This window comes from Caenorhabditis elegans, chromosome I (assembly GCF_000002985.6).
Source record: "Caenorhabditis elegans chromosome I".
NCBI lineage: Eukaryota > Metazoa > Nematoda > Chromadorea > Rhabditida > Rhabditidae > Caenorhabditis > Caenorhabditis elegans.
In genome coordinates this window covers 4108355-4126010 of record NC_003279.8, presented here as the reverse complement: position 1 = coordinate 4126010, position 17656 = coordinate 4108355, and the positions used below count along the sequence as shown (strand labels likewise).

The window sequence follows — 17656 nt, the reverse complement described above, 5'->3', positions numbered from 1 at the left end:
CAAAGGTGGGATTTGTTTAATTTCGGGTTGAGGTTTATGACGTGAAAAGCGGGTCTTTCTGTCTGTTTCTCGTATTCTTGTGAAGATACACATTTTATTGCTCTTCCACTGTCTTCATCTTTTCGGCGCATTGGAATATTTAGTCCCTTCTGACTGCCCAATTATGCCATAAACCATAAACGAGAGACAAAGTCCGTCGATTTTTAATTGTTGAAAGAGTAAAAGAAACCGAAAAAAAAGAACTGTGGATTTCGAGGGGAACCTACTTTTTTTTATTGCGATGACTAATTTCCCTGATTTCGAAATTTCATTTTCCGAGAAGGATTTTTTTGGAATTTAAATACTTTTTTGTAGCTGTTTCAGTTAGAAATTTGAACTCACGCGCGATCGAGGAGATCGGACCAATCAGTGATGCACGATGGGCGTGGCGAAAATCGCTGATTGGCCAGAGTCCTACTTATTGGCCCGCGAGTTTTAAAAGCAGATTGAGGCAAACTTCCGTTTTTCCTGTAGAAGTTATCCATAAGAATTAACTTAAACAGTGACCACCTGCCCTCATGCCTGCCGATCCTTTATTTTCTGCATTTTGTCGTGAAATCTGATGTTCGGTATATATACACTGTACAGTAGATTTACGTGTGTAGATTTACGCATATATACTACATGGTCTAGAAAACCCCTATAACTTCTTACTTTTCTATGAACCTGGTGCGAGTACGACTTATGACGCAAGAAGTAGGCTTCCATAAAAGCGTCAAGACGACTGCCTGATCTTGAGGCGACCCGCGCTGCCTGCTGAAAAGGTGAGAAACCGGCATGAGGTGCGGCAGGTTTCAGGCAGGCGTCAGAGCCTGATTTGCGCCTGCCTCCCGTGGAAGGTCTAGTGCACGGTTGTCAGTTTTTTTTTTTTTGCAACTTTCTTTAATTGTTCCACTAATTGTAAACAACAATTAAACAAATGATCAGCGGTTTCTCTCAAAGTAATGACTAACCAGAAATTGAATTTCTCCCTATCATAACACATTCCTCCTTCTCCCTTTACTCTCCCATCCGTTGACTAATCAAAACGAAATTGGAGGTAAAAGGGAGGAATCGTCTCGCATCGTAAAAACGGACACAAGATTGGATTGCCAATATAAATGCATGTCTCTACGTGGAATACTGTAAAGCGACGACGACCTCGAATCTGCAATTTTGATCATGTTGATATATTTGGGATTTTGTATTTTTTAATGTATTGAAACTTAACAAATACTGGCTTCATTTTTAAAACATAAATTAGAAATAATTTAAGAAACGTTTATAATTATTTTCCCGGACTTGGATATTTTGGTGCTGGCGCTTGCGCTGGCGCTGGCTGCGGTGGCGGTGGAGGTGGAGGTGGAGGAACTGCAGCAATCGGTGACTGAGCATATGGCTGAGGAGGCTGAGCGTAGGATGGAGGTGGGATCGCATAGCTAACTGGTCCAGAAGCTTGTATAGACACGTAGCTGGATGCACTGAAAATTAATTTCATAGGCTATTATGTGGTTAAGTTTAATAAAAATTTGAAGAGCTAGTTTTCTATATTTCAGAGAAGCAACACAGATAACTGTCGTGGCCGCGATAAAGGAAACCTAGGCTACACGCTGAAAGACGGATTATGATGCTAAAATGTCAAATAGTAAAGTTTAGTACAAGTTTTCAAAATCAAAACGCCCAAAATCAAAAGTTTACGCCCAAAAAGTGACAATCATTCTTCACCTATCCTAATTTTGGAATTCAAAATATGGTTTCTGACAAGTAAATTTTAGTTATAGGTCAATTATATGCATTTGAACACTACAGGGTTTCGAACATGCAAAAGAATTTAAATTGCTGGAAATTACCAAAATGCTTAACAATGTATTTGAACTTGGGCTGTGCAATCGGACGAATTCGGACGTCCGGCGTCCGGATGCGTGTGCGTCCGGCGTCCGGTTTTTCGGACGTCCGAAAATTTGTTTTTTGTTTACAACCTCACTCATTCTCACTGAGATGTAAACAAAAAACAAAAAAAACCGGACGCACCCGCGTCCGAAAACCGGACGTCCGGTTGCACAGCCCTAATTTGAACATCCTCACAAATTCATTTTGGATTTATCAATATTTCCAGTTAAAGTTTTGGCAAGTTTCGAAATTTTTTGAGAATTTGTACAGTTTGAGAAGCTTTCAAGTTTGAACTTTCAGAATTTTGAAATGCCGAAAATTAAACTATAAAACTCTGCTAAACATTATGATAGATGAACACTGAACTTCAGAAAACTATTGAATAGTTTTGCTATACTAATTGGCTAGTTTAGAATTACATGAGTTGTTTTAAATATTTTCTCCTAACAGTGAGGCGTTAAAAAGATTTTCAACAATAGACTTACCAGTGATTTGCTTGCTGACAAGATGGTCCTGGTGGGCAACATCCACCACCCCCTCCACCACCCGTCAATCCGGAAAGACATGCATATGACCATCCGACAGAAAGCAGTACAAATAGAGTACATTGTGTCAAATACATGATGATGGTTGTGATTGAGATAACTGGCCAAAAGCCGATGGCATTTCTTTTATATCCACAGATTTAACCGGATGAATTGAATTATGAAGAGAGACGGAGACCCGATAAACCACAGAATGTACTTGTCTCGGTCGACTTTTTTTTGTGTGTTGGCCGACGAAATGGTTCTGATAATAATGAGGCGTGAATACGAGATATAGTATTCGATTGAAGAGATATCAGGAATCCGGCTATACGATAATAAACGATTAGCGTGGAAAATGATATAGATTCGAATTAAATGGCTTACTGAATATTTCATGAGAACGTTTGTTCTTGGCTTTATATATATATATATATATTTATTCAAATCGTCGTAGCAAAACAGAAAGTATAGAATAATCACCGGGAGAAACAGACTTGAATAATTTGAATGATCCTGTAAACCAGAAGTAGTTAAGGGGATCAAGTTGGGTGGGAAAAATAATTAAACGGGATAGAATTTAATCGTGATGCAAACATTTGACGGCTCATTGTCCCCGGAAGTAACTTGGCCATACGGTTCCATAGGTGAAGATTGACTAGTAGGAAGCTTTCGTTGATTGATCCACAAGGGCACATCATGTACGGATATCTGGGCGAGCGAGCCTTCCTCACAGTTGATGCGGCATTCGGAAAGTGGTATTCACCAGACAGGATGTTGTGATAGGTCCTCAATATTTGAAGAATCCGCAGGTGTTGAACTGACTTTTGGTTCATCTGAGCTAGACGGTTTTCATATGATGAGTATGATAGATTGCAGCGTTGGAAGACTCTTCTCGAGAAAAACTTCAGTGGCGACTCCAGTTGTTTAATCAGATTTTTAGAGATCGGGTTGTAGATTTCACATCCGTAGTTTAATATTGGCTGCACATAGATATTGTACAATTTGAAGTAAAGGCTGGCATTTGTTGAGCGGAAGGATCGAAGTAACTGCCGGCATTTGAGAAGGGCTAAGTTCGAAATGATGTTTATGTGCTTCTGGAAGTTCAGCTTGTCGTCGACGAAGATTCCAAGGCCTTTCACTGAGTCCTTTTTGGTGACTTTCATTCCGTTTGCATAATATTCATTTTTTGGATTCCGCTTTCCAAAGTGGATAACATTGGTTTTGTTTTCAGCAAGGTTCAATTTCCATTTTGCGCACCAATCGGTCACGACATTGATTGATTTTTGAATAGCGCTGACATTGTCACCAAGTAGCTTGATATCATCGGCGAAGGCATAAACATGGACATCAGATGGGATCAACTCCAATAAATCGTTGATGTATATTAAGAAGAGGAACGGTCCACTGACCGATCCTTGGGGCACTCCCGAAATCACATCGATGTAATTCTGATCTGATACATAATCTCCAATTTTGATTATTGATTTACGACCACAGAGAAATGACTGGAACCAATTGCAAATCTTTTGATCCATTCCGAAGAGTTGCATCTTGCATAGAAGTAGGTTGTGCGGGACACAGTCGAAAGCCTTGCGGAAGTCGAAATACACCATGTCAACGTAATTGGAGCGGTTGGATAGTATTTCGTAGGCTTTTGAGATGGAGTTCAGAAGTGCAAGGGTGCAGGAACGGCTATTCATAAATCCAAACTGGAAGCGTGAAAGTTTCGATATAGACTGACTTCGTAGTTTGTCCATTATCAGTTTCTCAAAGAGCCTTGACAACGGATGGGTCAGTGAAATAAGTCTGAAGTTCTTAGCATCACACATCTTGCCTTTCTTATGAACTGGTATGACAACAGACGTCTTCCAAATTTCCGGGAATCGTCCTGAATCGTAGGATTCCAAAAACAACAATGACAGTGGGATTGTTAACGCATGGGCACAGTTCTTGACCACGTAGAAATTTACGAGATCTCGTGAGTAACCTATCTTCGGTCGCAACCTTTGTATAATCCTGTGGATATTGACTGGCGAAAAATCCGGAGTGATTCTTGATGGCTTCTGAGCAGGAAGTGCTGGAAACGGTTCCGAGGAAGGAGTGAATGCTTTGGCGAATGTTTTTGCAAATTCATTTGCAATTTCCAATGGATCAGTGGTCGTTTGTCCTTCGATCAGAAGACTTGTGATAGCATTTGGCTTTGATATTCGCTGTTTCACCAGGTTGAACAGTTCTTGGCTATTCTTTGAGTCGATGATCTGAGTTTCACGTCTGGCCAACATTTTTCTGATAGCAAGTAATCGTGCTTTCACAGCTGTTTTCGTATCGACGGTAGAATTTATGGAGCGTCGTTTCTTAATCCTTTTGCGTAAGTTGTTCTTATATTTTGATGAGATGCCTGCCCGTTGCTTGGTGTATATTCCCGTATGAGTTCGTTGAAGATCTTCAGAAAGTGAATCAGTTTTGTTTCACTATTTGAAAAATATGCAAATTGGCGCGACCAGTTGAAAGATAGCAAGTGTAGATTGAGGGCTGGGAAGTTGCATTTACGGAAGAGAAGAATTCTGGTATCTTTCTTCTGGGGCGGCAAATCAATTGATGTGCTTGATTCCAATGAGAACTTGATGGAGGTGTGGTCAGACAACAACAGTGGAGGTTTGGATTCGACATTTGTAATTGACAATGGACTGTTGGTAAATATGAGATCCAGAAAATTTTCCAATCCTGATAGCGCCACTCTTGAGGGTTTGTATACTACCTGTGTGAGCTTGTGGGAGATCATAAGAGCTGAGAGATCATGATGCAGCAAGTCCGGTAGACGCTCAGATTCCGACCAATGAATGCCTGGTAGATTGAAGTCTCCGAGCACATAGTTGCGTCTCACACAACTACTGAGAAGCTCCGATATGTTCGCATAGAGTGCTGAAGTTTGAGAAGACGACGTGCCTGGAGGTCTATAGATCAGGATGAATCTTGAGCTTGACGGATTGTGCTCGATAGTTAGTATGTCACAGTAGTGTTTTGTGTAATATTTGTCCTCCAGCGAATCGATTTTTGTTAGGATCAGAGATGTCCTGTGGAAAACTGCAACGCCACCTCCTCGGGACTTAGGGTGTGTCTCTTGGCGATCCGATCGGTGACATAGAATATCTTTCTCCAAGAATATGTGAAATTTCTGGAAATTTTTTAACTTTTGTGAAAGGATTAGACGTTTCAAAATCGGAATTTTTCCTAATTTTAAAAATGTATTTTCAGAGTGCAATGTTTTTTTTCATCCCTACAACGCGGCGCAATCAAGGTTCCGGTCAATTTTTTTTTGATTTTCCGATTTTTCGGGGGGTTTTCAGAAAAAACATAAAAATATATACTGTATGGAGATAACAGTAGATTCATCAAAACTAGGTTTATCTGATGATAGTTAGATGTAAACTAGAACTGATTTTTAAACAAAAACTCTGAAAGGTATGACTGAAGTTCACTTTTTTTGCTTGCACTTGGCGGTTATAAAAGTTTTTGGAATGCCGATTTTAAATTCTGAAAGAGCACAAAATTTGCAACAAAATGGCTACGGGGATTTTCAAAAAAGTTATTTAGAAGCCAGATATTAATTTTTAAAAATTGGAAAATCTACTAATTTTGCAAATAAATGGTCTATTTCATTCAATTTCAAAGTTTGCTCTGAAAGGTATGACTGAAGTTTACTTTTTTTGCTTGAACTTGGCGGTTGTGAAAGTTTTTGGAATGCCGTTTTTAAATTCTGAAAGAGCACAAAATTTGCAACAAAATGGCTACGGGGATTTTCAAAAAAGTTAGTTTGAAGCCAGATATTAATTTTTAAAAATTGGAAAATCTACTAATTTTGCAAATAAATGGTCTATTTCATTCAATTTCAAAGTTTGCTCTGAAAGGTATGACTGAAGTTTACTTTTTTTGCTTGAACTTGGCGGTTATGATAGTTTTTGGAATGCCGTTTTTAAATTCTGAAAGAGCACAAAATTTGCAACAAAATGGCTACGGGGATTTTCAAAAAAGTTAGTTTGAAGCCAGATATTAATTTTTAAAAATTGGAAAATCTACTAATTTTGCAAATAAATGATTTATTTCATTCAATTTCAAAGTTTGGTCTGAAAGGTATGACTGAAGTTTACTTTTTTTGCTTGAACTTGGCGGTTGTGAAAGTTTTTGGAATGTCGTTTTTAAATTCTGAAAGAGCACAAAATTTGCAACAAAATGGCTACGGGGATTTTCAAAAAAGTTATTTAGAAGCCAGATATTAATTTTTAAAAATTGGAAAATCTACTAATTTTGCAAATAAATGGTCTATTTCATTCAATTTCAAAGTTTGCTCTGAAAGGTATGACTGAAGTTTACTTTTTTTGCTTGAGCTTGGCGGTTGTGAAAGTTTTTGGAATGCCGTTTTTAAATTCTGAAAGAAGTTTAGCGATTTTAAGAGGTTGTTTAGTCCGCTCAGCATAATGTTTATCAGTGGTGGGCGGCAATTGCCGTTCTGAAATTATTTTAGCAAAACGGCAATTTCCCGTTTGCCGGTTTGCCGGAAATTTTCATTTTTGCCAAGATGCCGGTTTGCCGCTTCCCGTATTCTTTAGATATTTTCATAAAACTTGCTTATTTTCAAAATAGATGTAGGAACATTCATAGGATGCGTACAATTTTGCCGATTAAAATTGAAATTCTGAAATTTTGGTAATACCCGTTTTCCGGCAAAATGTCGGCTCACCGTGATTGCCGCTTTCCCGTTTTTTGCCGACCTGAAAATTGAAAATTTGAAAAAATGAAAGTATAGGGAAAGACGCTCAGCGGACCAAATAACTTCCAAAACTCACTAAACTAAGTATCTTCAAACTGGCGTAACTCGAAAAATATCCGTCTGGAGAACAAATCTCCAACTAACAAAATGATGAGAAATATTTTTTCTTTTTAATAAATAATTTTTATTTCAATATATCAACTATCTGTAGAGTTACATAGAGTCAAAGCCAGAGAGTAAAATAATTTTAAATTTTATTCTAGAGGATTAAATATATACACATTTTTTTGGATTGAAGAAATTATTCAAATAAAAAATTTAATGATTCATAATTCCGAAAAAAAACTCATTCTGTTAACTTTTCCAAATGACTTCATTCTTATATAGTACTATGCGAATAAAACCTTATTAGATGTAACTATTATTTTTGAGATGAAATAATAATACAGCAACTAATATTATTTCGAATAAAATTCGAAATTGGAGAAAAACCGCGAAAATGAAATTTAACAAAGTTAATGTCTTATCATTGAATGAATTGAATGAACTGCATTAATTGCACACTTTTGAACACACAAGAACTTGTCAGCTGTCTCTTCTGAACATTTTGAACTACATATGTTGCAATTCTAACTTTCTGCAATGAAAATAGAACAAATTTCATTATTAAAACAAAGTGAATAACAATGGTACAGTAAGCATGGTAAAAATATGACAGATTTTTTTGTTTGGTGAGGGTCTTTGCGATATAAAACTGATAGAAGCTTCTTGTAAAAAAATAATGACGTGATTAGAATTATGAATAACGTGTGCAGGTCTACAGAGTGCTTAGAATGCGGTCCAGAATCAGGGCTTTCGTCTTGCGACTTAATACTTGAATTTGGTCTTGGCATTTCTTTATTTCTTCTAAAGATCGCATCTTGGCAAGTTTGGAGCCCTGAAATCATTTCAATTCATCACCTGATAATAAATTTTAAAAAACACTCACCATCAACTTCCGTAGCCCGAACGCTTGTACCAAGTGAAGTGTGTCTCCCAATTTGTGCCGTCCGTATTTAACCAGCCATTTGTCAGCAACTTCCAACACGATTGAAATTTGAAGTGATTTTCCAATACGAAGAATCCGTTGAATGTGTTCGAATTGCTTAACCAAATCGCTCTCTAGAAAAAAACTGGTTTATTCAACATTTTTAATTCAAAAAACCTTTGATCCACTGCTTTGGAGGCAGATGAGGTGGATAGATAATGTTAAGAATTCGACGAAAATCCGGCGCAGAGATATTGCACAACTTCAAGGATCTTTCATCGAAATTAGTGACAAATGCTTCCAAGAAGATAGGCGAAGCCATTGAGAGAATCGTTAAAATAATAGTATTGGAATTTCATTTTAATGTTGTTCAAATTTACCATTCGATTTACATGGAATTTCACGCCATCCACCAGAACTATAGTGTCTGAAAAAATGGGGATTGGTCGTGCGAAGTTGATGTAGTTCCGAAGTTGAATACCTTTTGACTGATTTATCTGGAACACTTTCACAAAACGTAGATGAATTTGAAAATGCATTCAAAATTACCTGCATAAATATGTGAACACAGAGATGGATTTCTGAAGAATTTAATTTGCCTACAACCGTTCCACAGTTGAGAATCTCAATTTCTTGACCTTGATTCGAAAATTGGGAATCTACTTGTACCTCGCCTTTCAGCCAGTCTTGTTCAAAATGAATTTTGACTGTTGCATCCATACTCCAGATATCATCAACATTTCTCCTTCGGTGCCGAAGCTTGATCGAAACTACTTCGGTTTCAAGTTCTTCGCTCCATTCGGCATGCAATTTCATTTTCCAGTTTGTGTCGAACATGTGGAAATCAGGGAATTTAATTGAATCGAGTGACAGTCCTTTTCCAATAATTACTCGAGTGTCATTCACCTCAGTCCCCGGTGCATCCACCATTGATACCTGAAAATGGACTCAAAATAATTATTAATTAATACTTATTTATGAGGAGGAAATAAAATGAGATGTTTATAAAACTTATTGATCGGAACTCTCAGTCAGTGAAATTTTGAACTTGATATGATTTTAAGAAACGCTGAATAGTTTTATTAGTTTTTTGAAAACTACCAAGCACATAAAAATTCAGCGTTTAAAAATGAAGACATCTTTTAAGTAAACATTTTTTAAATCTGCGCAAGCGCTCGAATTTTCAGAAAAAAATGGAACGCGCCAGGTGCTAAAAATATATATGATGATAGTCCTCGCGGATTACACGAAGCATGGAAGAGGCTTTTAATGTGGCCGTCGGTTTTGAAAACGCGCGCTGTTCAAAAAATATTACTTTCCCAATTTTTTATTTTTTTAGAAAAAGGCAAATAAACTATTTAATGCAAGATTTGCTTGTATCTGGTTGTTTTAATAATGTTGTAAATTTCTACAATTTAGTACAAGATTTATGCTCATTTCATTTAACATATTTAATAGCACATAGATTTCATCAGCAAGTTTTTGCTCATTCTAGTTAAAATATCAGATTTGAACAGTGAGTGAAGACTAAATAAGTTAATATGAGATCGATACAAACGAAGGTGCGAAAAAGATTTGATACAATGTGTTAGAGATTTCGAAGATTGGGGAAATGGAACAGAAAAAGTACATGAATATAAGCCGAAGGTAAGTGCAATGGGGAAACAAGCAGAACACAGGAACGTATTGGGTGATGAAGTATAGTTCTCATTCCATTTCTGATGTTTCAGCTTCTGAAGCCTCAAGGTTGCGCCCCATCCGGTGAATTTTCTCCAAGATTTCGTCGGTCATCAAGTAGGATACTCGTCCAAACTTGCTGGACTGGTACTTTTCCTGAAAACAAAACTGAGTAAACATTTTGTAAAAATATATTACCCTAATGGCGCAAAGCTTCTGATGTCTGAAGTTTTTATATGCGACTTGAGCGAGCAGAGAGATAGCATCATAAATATCTTGCTTGGAGGCTCCGAATTGTTTGCTGAAACAAATTCTTGTAAAATTTTCGAAAAAAATTGAATCTACCGAATCATCGATGCAGCAGTCTTCGGATTAATTCCATCAACGGAGATAATATTGAGAGTGATGATCATCGAAGCACTAGCAACGTGCGACCTTGGAACCGTAGACATGACCGAATCGAGCAATGCGAGTTCTCCGAGACACTTGGAGATATTGTGCACATAATAGAACGTTTCCTTATCGATTGGATTGACGTCATTCTCTGTGAGAGTTTTTGAGATATAACGGAGGAAGACAAGCGAAGATGGGCAGGACAAGTCAAAGTTCAAGGCGTTGAGGATGGTCTGTTCCATAGCCAATATCTGCTTCTTGCTGAATGTGTTCTCAGTGATCAACTCGTATTCGAGGATGTCTGGCAAGTAAATATCTTCGAATTTGGAGGCAACGAACCTGAAATCATTAATATTGCATAAAAACTATTGTTAATTTTCTGATCTACAAAAGATTATCTATAATTTTACAAAAAAAAAACGATCTTACAAAGCTGCAACACCGAGAAGCTGGAATTCCGCCTTGGAGACAATGTTCTTCACGATAATTCGATCCAGAACGAAAATCGTCAGGTGAAGCGTCTCAGGGGTGAGGTGGAAGCGAAGATGAACTTGGACAAGCCAGTCAACAAGGATGCGGCGCATCTTAGAATTAACATTTCCTCCATTTATGAAGCTGTCGTCAAGAACATATTTTTTCTCGTGATGAACAAGGTAGTTGTAAATGTCTTCAGCCATGCAATTGAACTCTTCCTCCAGTTTTGTTCTTGGCCCAACGGCAAGACCTTCGGTATTGACTGGCGTCGAGGATCCGTTTTCATGTTGATTCTTGACGGAGCTCCTTTTTTCCAAATTTTTCGTGATTTTTCTAATGCTTGTAGTAGCTCGCAACATTTTATCGAGACCTCCGGCTGCAAAAATTAGTCTTTAAAAAAAGTATTACACGAAACTTTAGATAAAAATATATGAAGGAAGAATTAGTATTTAACAAAATATAGGCAAGTTGCAACTATCAGGAAAAATAGATAAATTGGTATTGAAACGCCAAAAATTTAGGAAAATGAAAAAGGAGCCACACACAAAAAACTGAATACAAATTGTGCCGCGCGCGCGCGAGAAAAAAAAAACTTTTTTCCAGGTATGATGCGCAGGTGTGGTGGTTTACTGTAGCGGGTTAGAATTTCAAGTCTAGATTATCAATAAATTTAAATTGGACATAACTTCTTCAAATTTTCATATTATTTTTTTACAGTGTATAAGTCGCTGCTTTGAATTTCAAAAAAACAAATGACAGTTTTCAATATTCCTTTCAGATTGTCTATGAATTTTGGTTAAGAAAAGATATGGATAAAACTTACCTGAAAAGTTGAAATTGAATTGAGAGATGAAATTATAGCAACTATAGAACACAAGAAACGAAGTCTCAGGTAATTATGCTTGAGCAGCTCGAGCAATTTGACCAGAGATGGCGTTCTTTCCATGGTACTGACAATATAAAAATAAAAACTGGAGTAAATAGCACAGTATGACTGACTTCAGTTCATTTATAGTTGGAATGTCAGGCCTTCTAACAACTCTTCGTGTTAACTGGAAAACAATGCAATGGAATTCTACATGTTTATTTCAGAAAAGTATTAGGTTGGCGAGAAAGCCTTCTCCTATTTTTCAATCATATACTTCTCAAAGCAACATTAAATATATTTGAAATATATTGAAATATAACAACCCAACATCCATTGAATTTTAGAAAATACAATTTGTTGAAATGTGAGTGAAAAATATTTCTCCACGTTTTATCAGTTTCAAAATTTTTGATATTTTCATGTTCCGCCAAGTTATAGACCGTTTTCTGAAAAAATCAAATTTCAGCCATAAAACTCTTCATATCCAACGTAGAAACTTGAAATTTGGACGAAACATCGCAATTTTTAGTGATCTATCAGGTTCCATCAGAAATTTTTGAAAAATATTGCTCATCTCCAAAATCGTCCTTCGCTCCGAAAAATGAAATCGGACTTTTGCTGTTCGGAAAATGGGCGAAAAAATCAATTTGCGATTTTTGGGTTTTTGGGATATTTTTAGAAAGCTGAGAACACGCTATTTACGAATTTCATATTCATTTTAGGTGAATTCTTGTTTAAAAGGACCTAAAAATTAAACAAAAAGAACATAATTTTAATTCTCACGTGAAATCTTTATTTGCAATAAAACAATTGAAGCACAGAGCAAGTTACCAAAACATTTCACGTGAGAATTAAAATTATGTTCTTTTTGTTTAATTTTTAGGTCCTTTTAAGCAAGAATTCACCTAAAATGAATATGAAATTCGTAAATAGCGTGTTCTCAGCTTTCTAAAAATATCCCAAAAACCCAAAAATCGCAAATTGATTTTTTCGCCTATTTTTCGAAAAGCAACAGTCCGATTTCATCTTTCGGAACGAAGGACGATTTTGGAAATGAGCAATATTTTTCAAAAATTTCTGATGGAACCTGATAGAGCACTAAAAAGTGCGATGTTTCGTCTAAATTTCAAGTTTCTACGTACGCGTTGGATATGAAGAGTTTTATGGCTGAAATTTGATTTTTTCAGAAAACGGTCTATAACTTGGCGGAACATGAAAATATCAAAAATTTTGAAACTGATAAAACGTGGAGAAATATTTTTTACTCACTACTCAATAAATTTCAATTTCTAAAATTTAATGGAAGTTGAGTTATGAAGGGTACAACAAAAGAGTTCTCAAAATTTTTCGTGAATTTTGGAAAAATAGCTTTGACTCTGTGCAACTCTACAAATAGTTGATGTATTAAAATAAAAATTAATGAAATAAAAAGAAAAAATATTTTTGATCATTTTGTTAGTTGGAGAGTTGTTCTCCAGACGTGTATTTTTTGAGTTACGCCAGTTTGAAGATACTTTAGCGAGTTTTGGAAGTTATTTGGTCCGCTGAGCGTCTTTCCTTACACTTTCATTTTTTCAAAGTTCTCATGAACAAAAGTTAAAACGAATAGGCAATTAGAAAAGTAGGCCCTCCATGGGAGGCAAACCAGGTTTCAAGGCTTGACGCCTGCCTCCGATCTACCCGCCTCACGCCGTTTTTCTGCGCTATGACGAGAAATCAAAACTCCGTTTTTCGATTCTCAAAAAAATCTTTTCAGACATCACATGTACCAAGCTCATCCTTGTTCCATTCTAACTTCCACAACACTTTAGTAATGAAATTAAAAAATTAAGAAGATGTTATTCTCAAAAAAGTTGGAAAACCCGAAAAAATACTAAACCCGACATAAAAATTGTAAGTAGCGACATGGCCTAGCCAAACAAAACTCGGCCATAAATGTTTCAGAAATGGTTTTCAAAATTTACAGCTCAGATCAATTAAAGTTCAGATCAAAACGCTCCTTGATCCGACGGCTTCAAATTCCCGTTCCAAATTGTTAAGATTTATTCGAAATTCAACGTTGTCGTTCGAATTCCACGAAATTTGATTTTCAAAACCGATAGGTGATCTGAACGAGAATTCATCAATTAGAAAACCAAAAATAGGTAGTTTACTCACGATAATTTTCGTTTCGATTCAATAACTTTCATCTTCTCAACCGTCTCGACAATTTCTTTTTTATGAGTCTGAAATTATTTGATTTCTATAATTTTCCGGTCGAATTTTCAGAAATACCTTTTCATGAACCCGTTTTGAATACATGTACTCCCGTCGCTTCTTTGAAATTCCTAACCAAATGATTTTCGAGAAATAAAGGCAAATCTCGGTTATTGTGATAAGTGACATTCCCAAGAACATTCCCATATTTCCTCCAATGTTACCTGAATATAGTTGAGACAAATTGGATGAAATGCAATTCAATTTCTCACTTAAAAGATCTGAAATTGATGCATCTTGAACTTGATTATACTCTGTGTTTGACATATCTTGGTAGAAAATGTGGATTATTTGGAAGTTGGTTCTGAAATTAAATATAGAGGTAGGCACGTTTTTCGGCATGTGGGCCTACCTGTTAGTTAAAAGTTATTGAATAAAATATTATTTTTTGACGTAGTCTTATTGGAAATTTTTGAGAAATCACCAATAAACCAAAATAAATTTGATAAACAGTGTTCAATTCAAATAACTGGTCTACATTAGAAGTAAGCACAAAACATGCCACGTTGAAAGTAGGTAGGTAGGCATGTCAGTGCCTACCTGGAACATAGCCACACTCGAACTGAACTTGAAAACAGAAAAATTCGAAATAACTCACTTGATGTGTGCCATTGTCCAATTTGAGTTATTTGTGCGAAACCATTCAAAGGCTCTCGCCGAAAACTGGTTACCCTGGGAGTTGAACGCTCGATATATCAGATTATTGCATTGCTGAGCACATTGAGCACAACGTGGAAGTTTGAACTCCAGTTTCCCTGTTGCTGAAATTTCGCCAACTTTTACAGAAGTTCTTTTTAGCTTACCGTTGTTAGACCCATTATGATTATTGACACAGGCTAACGTTTCAAATGGCGTGCATTCTTTCAAATCTGGAAATTTTCAAAAAAAAAAGAAGGTGATGAGCATCAAAGTAAGTAAACCATACTCCGCTCATTATTGTAGACTGCCGGTGTACATCCACAGTTTTCCATAAAAAATTTAGCTTTGCAAAGTGAAACGCAATTTCCAGTGAGGTAAGGTAGATCAGACTTGATTCCACTTGGATAATGCTCCGTGCAGTTACCCCATTTATTGGTGGGCAGAAGTTCAAACTGTGAAAGAAAATAATAAAAAAATTTGGTTCAGAATTGTCAAAGTTGAAGCAAAAGTAGGGTAAGACTTAACTTTGACCTTGTCCAAGTTTAGTCGAAAATTGTAGTTTCGGTGTAAAACTTTGTAAATTATTTGTTCAAACTACAGTTACATTTGGGTGTTGTTTTGCCCAAGTCTTGCCCAACGTTGGTTCAAGCTTCGGCAATTATAAACATAGTTGGGATTTTTTGGGCAAAAGTTGGAGAAGAAGTTGACGCTACATTCCGAATGATCATACCCGTTCACTTGATATAGCGGTGTACGCTACAGAATTCGGAGTAACTGTAAACTCATCAGATGACAAATGTGGAATAGTGTTAGGTGGATGAACGAAATATTGAAATCCATTTACAAATGAATTCGTAAAAAGTGCATCCATTCCATTTGAGCCATCAAACTGCTCCTCAAGATGTGCATCCAATGTAATTGCAAGACCTGCTTGAATTCCAGGTTCTGTTTGTTTGTGCATACTTGGTTTTGTACTGCTCAAAAGATCCAAAGTATAACATTTACCGAGTGGTGTCAAAACCGGAGTGGAAATTGAGCAACAATCAAATCTGAAATCATTATTTAAGGAAGCACAGGAGAGTTTTCTAAAACTCACGTTTCGCCTTGGAAGCTACACAGTTTAAAAATATCGGAACAACTGAAACCAGCATCTATGAAAAATCCTTGTACTGTGAAATTTGGGTTATTTTTCTGATATTCTTGCAAATCTTTATTTCCTTCATGCAACAATTGCCAATTCGAGCTGCCAATCAAAATTGGAACTTCAGTGAACCAATGCATTATGTAGTTGATCATATTAGGACTTATTTGGCCGGTTTTGTTCATTTCTGAAACTTTCGATTGAGCAGTTGAGAAGCTTGTAAAACTGTGATACCATTAACAAAAGTTTTTCGAATTGGTGTAAAGTTGCAAATGGTAATCTGGGGGAATTGGATTCCTTCTTCATTGATTAGAAATGATACCTGGAAGATTTTAGCTTTTGGCCTCAAAAAGTTCATACATTTTTAAAAATTCAACTTTAATTTCTCAGTAATGAGACGGACGCACCTTGCAAAAAAATGTAACACTTACATCAGATACAACCGGCTTTGAGAGATAATTTGATGCCAAAATGCACACTTGAGTAATCAGAAGTCCAATGGAGGTGCATACCATAATCAGCCAAAATAATGTTGCCCACCTGAAACAACCATTCAATTTTTTCGAAGATCCAAAAATGCTAACCGTTTTCCTTGAAATATTCTCTTCGGTCCATGCATTGTAGTGGTTTCTGCAAAAAATGTAATTTTGCATTTCATACAACTGTTTAACAAACCACAAAAATGCTGGGTCTCCCGTTCTACGGAAACAGTTTCCCCAGCATGCTTGAACTTTTTTAGCTGAGCTACCGGAACTTCAATTATCAAGTGAGAAAGAGAAGAATTAGGGCGGAATGTTACACTGGGGTACCTGAAATTTTTATTGAAAGAAAAATATGTTTTATCTGACTTACGGGCTCTCATTAGAAGATTTTCTTGCAGATTTTGTAGATTGGTTGGTTTTTGGCTTCGATATTGTTGGAATCATTTTTATCTGTAAAATAATACCTACAGTAATCCAATAGAAAAAATCATGATAAATTTGAAACTTTGAGTTTATATATTTTAAAGCACACTAGAAACCAAATTTGGAGCACAATTTCATTTAGAAAAATTAAGAAAATACAATTAATGTTTGACTAGATTTTTATTTGTAAATTCAAGAGTTTGCTCAATTTCTTCTTGTATTTCTGCATATACAACAATTTACTCATTATTATTCTAACTGTCAATGATTATATACGAATTTTTTGAATTTAGATTAAAAAAAAACCTTGAAATATAACGAGAAGCTGACTGCTTGAAATTGTCTTAAGACCACACCAGGTGTAACACAGAATCTTCAATTTTTACTTTAAAACAATCGAGAGGAAATTAATTCGATATTTAATTCATTTAAAAAATTACAAAAAAGTTTGTATTTCTTATTAATTAATTTTTGTTGTTGCTCCAAACCCTATTACAACACAAAACAACAACATTTTCCGTAATTTATAGCATCCTTTTATAGTTCTAGCTCAGACTACGTCTAGATCAAAGGAGCTGTTGCAGTAGGTAAAAGGCATTGGCAAACAAGGCGTCTCTTATGTTCACATGCTCTCTCACGCCCGTGAACACCTTTTGTAGAAATGGAGAGGAGAATGACTCTCCTTTGATTTATCAGATTTTTGAATTTTGACCGGTGAGCGAGCTCACGGATCATTGAGTGGAAAATGAAAAAGAGTCGGAAGTTTTGGGACAAGTCACAAATGAACTTTTGAAAGTGATTTTTTTCTTCTCGTTGAAATATATTTTGTGCTTTGTTCAATGACCAATTCCAAACTTTTAATTCTTGAAATTTTTTGAAAAATTCAGTAGTGAAAACTACTGTAAGTAAGTAAGTAGGAAATGTAGGTAAATTCAGAGCCAATTGATAGAAGCTATTACAGTCAATGCACTTTTTTCTAGAGCTGCAAGCACTCACATCACGACTCGCAATATTTTTAGTAGTCAAAAGAGAATTTTAGGAGTTACGTCTGCCTTGTAGGCACCGAGGTAGAC

At 36.1% G+C, this 17656-nt stretch overlaps 4 protein-coding genes and 1 pseudogene across 5 annotated transcripts; all 5 read right to left on the bottom strand.

Moving 5' to 3' along the window:
• Nucleotides 1-1246: 1246 nt before the first annotated feature.
• On the bottom strand, nt 1247-2530 carry H31G24.1 (Basic proline-rich protein; the record flags this gene model as incomplete). Its single annotated transcript, NM_058898.3, has 2 exons — nt 1247-1499; nt 2394-2530. The coding sequence occupies 2 exons, from the start codon at nt 2528-2530 to the stop codon at nt 1307-1309; spliced, it is 330 nt and encodes a 109-aa protein (NP_491299.1). The 3' UTR covers nt 1247-1306.
• Nucleotides 2531-2974: 444 nt separating this feature from the next.
• On the bottom strand, nt 2975-5604 carry H31G24.2 (annotated as a pseudogene). The gene is given in 2 exon segments: nt 2975-4795; nt 4798-5604. Coding segments are annotated over 2 exon segments (2628 nt in total).
• Nucleotides 5605-7846: 2242 nt separating this feature from the next.
• H31G24.3 (BTB domain-containing protein) lies at nt 7847-9160 on the bottom strand (the record flags this gene model as incomplete). The annotated part of the gene is made up of 6 exons (NM_001374880.3): nt 7847-8140; nt 8192-8364; nt 8408-8562; nt 8612-8657; nt 8712-8727; nt 8780-9160. The coding sequence occupies 6 exons, from the start codon at nt 9158-9160 to the stop codon at nt 8021-8023; spliced, it is 891 nt and encodes a 296-aa protein (NP_001361957.1). The 3' UTR covers nt 7847-8020.
• A 480-nt stretch (nt 9161-9640) lies between these two features.
• cyb-2.2 (Cyclin N-terminal domain-containing protein) lies at nt 9641-11150 on the bottom strand. Its single transcript, NM_058896.6, has 4 exons — nt 10730-11150; nt 10253-10639; nt 10106-10208; nt 9641-10063 (listed from the first exon to the last, which is right to left on the bottom strand). Exons 1-4 carry the CDS (start codon nt 11131-11133, stop codon nt 9938-9940), a joined length of 1020 nt encoding a protein of 339 aa, NP_491297.1. The 5' UTR covers nt 11134-11150; the 3' UTR covers nt 9641-9937.
• A 2475-nt stretch (nt 11151-13625) lies between these two features.
• delm-2 (DEgenerin Linked to Mechanosensation) lies at nt 13626-16604 on the bottom strand (the record flags this gene model as incomplete). Its single annotated transcript, NM_058895.1, has 14 exons — nt 13626-13749; nt 13800-13867; nt 13917-14062; nt 14111-14202; nt 14497-14659; nt 14702-14767; nt 14824-14989; nt 15268-15586; nt 15634-15865; nt 15913-16000; nt 16110-16218; nt 16263-16308; nt 16354-16487; nt 16531-16604. 14 exons carry the CDS (start codon nt 16602-16604, stop codon nt 13626-13628), a joined length of 1827 nt encoding a protein of 608 aa, NP_491296.1.
• Nucleotides 16605-17656: the final 1052 nt, after the last annotated feature.

Coding starts and splice junctions, on each gene's coding strand:
- cyb-2.2 (NM_058896.6), bottom strand. CDS start 11,133: ATGTTGCGAGCTACTACAAGCATTAGAAAAATCACGAAAAATTTGGAA. Junction 10,640..10,729: donor CTTCTCGGTGTTGCAGCTTT/GTAAGATCGTTT, acceptor TAATGATTTCAG/GTTCGTTGCCTCCAAATTCG. Junction 10,064..10,105: donor AGAAGCTTTGCGCCATTAGG/GTAATATATTTT, acceptor TTTTGTTTTCAG/GAAAAGTACCAGTCCAGCAA.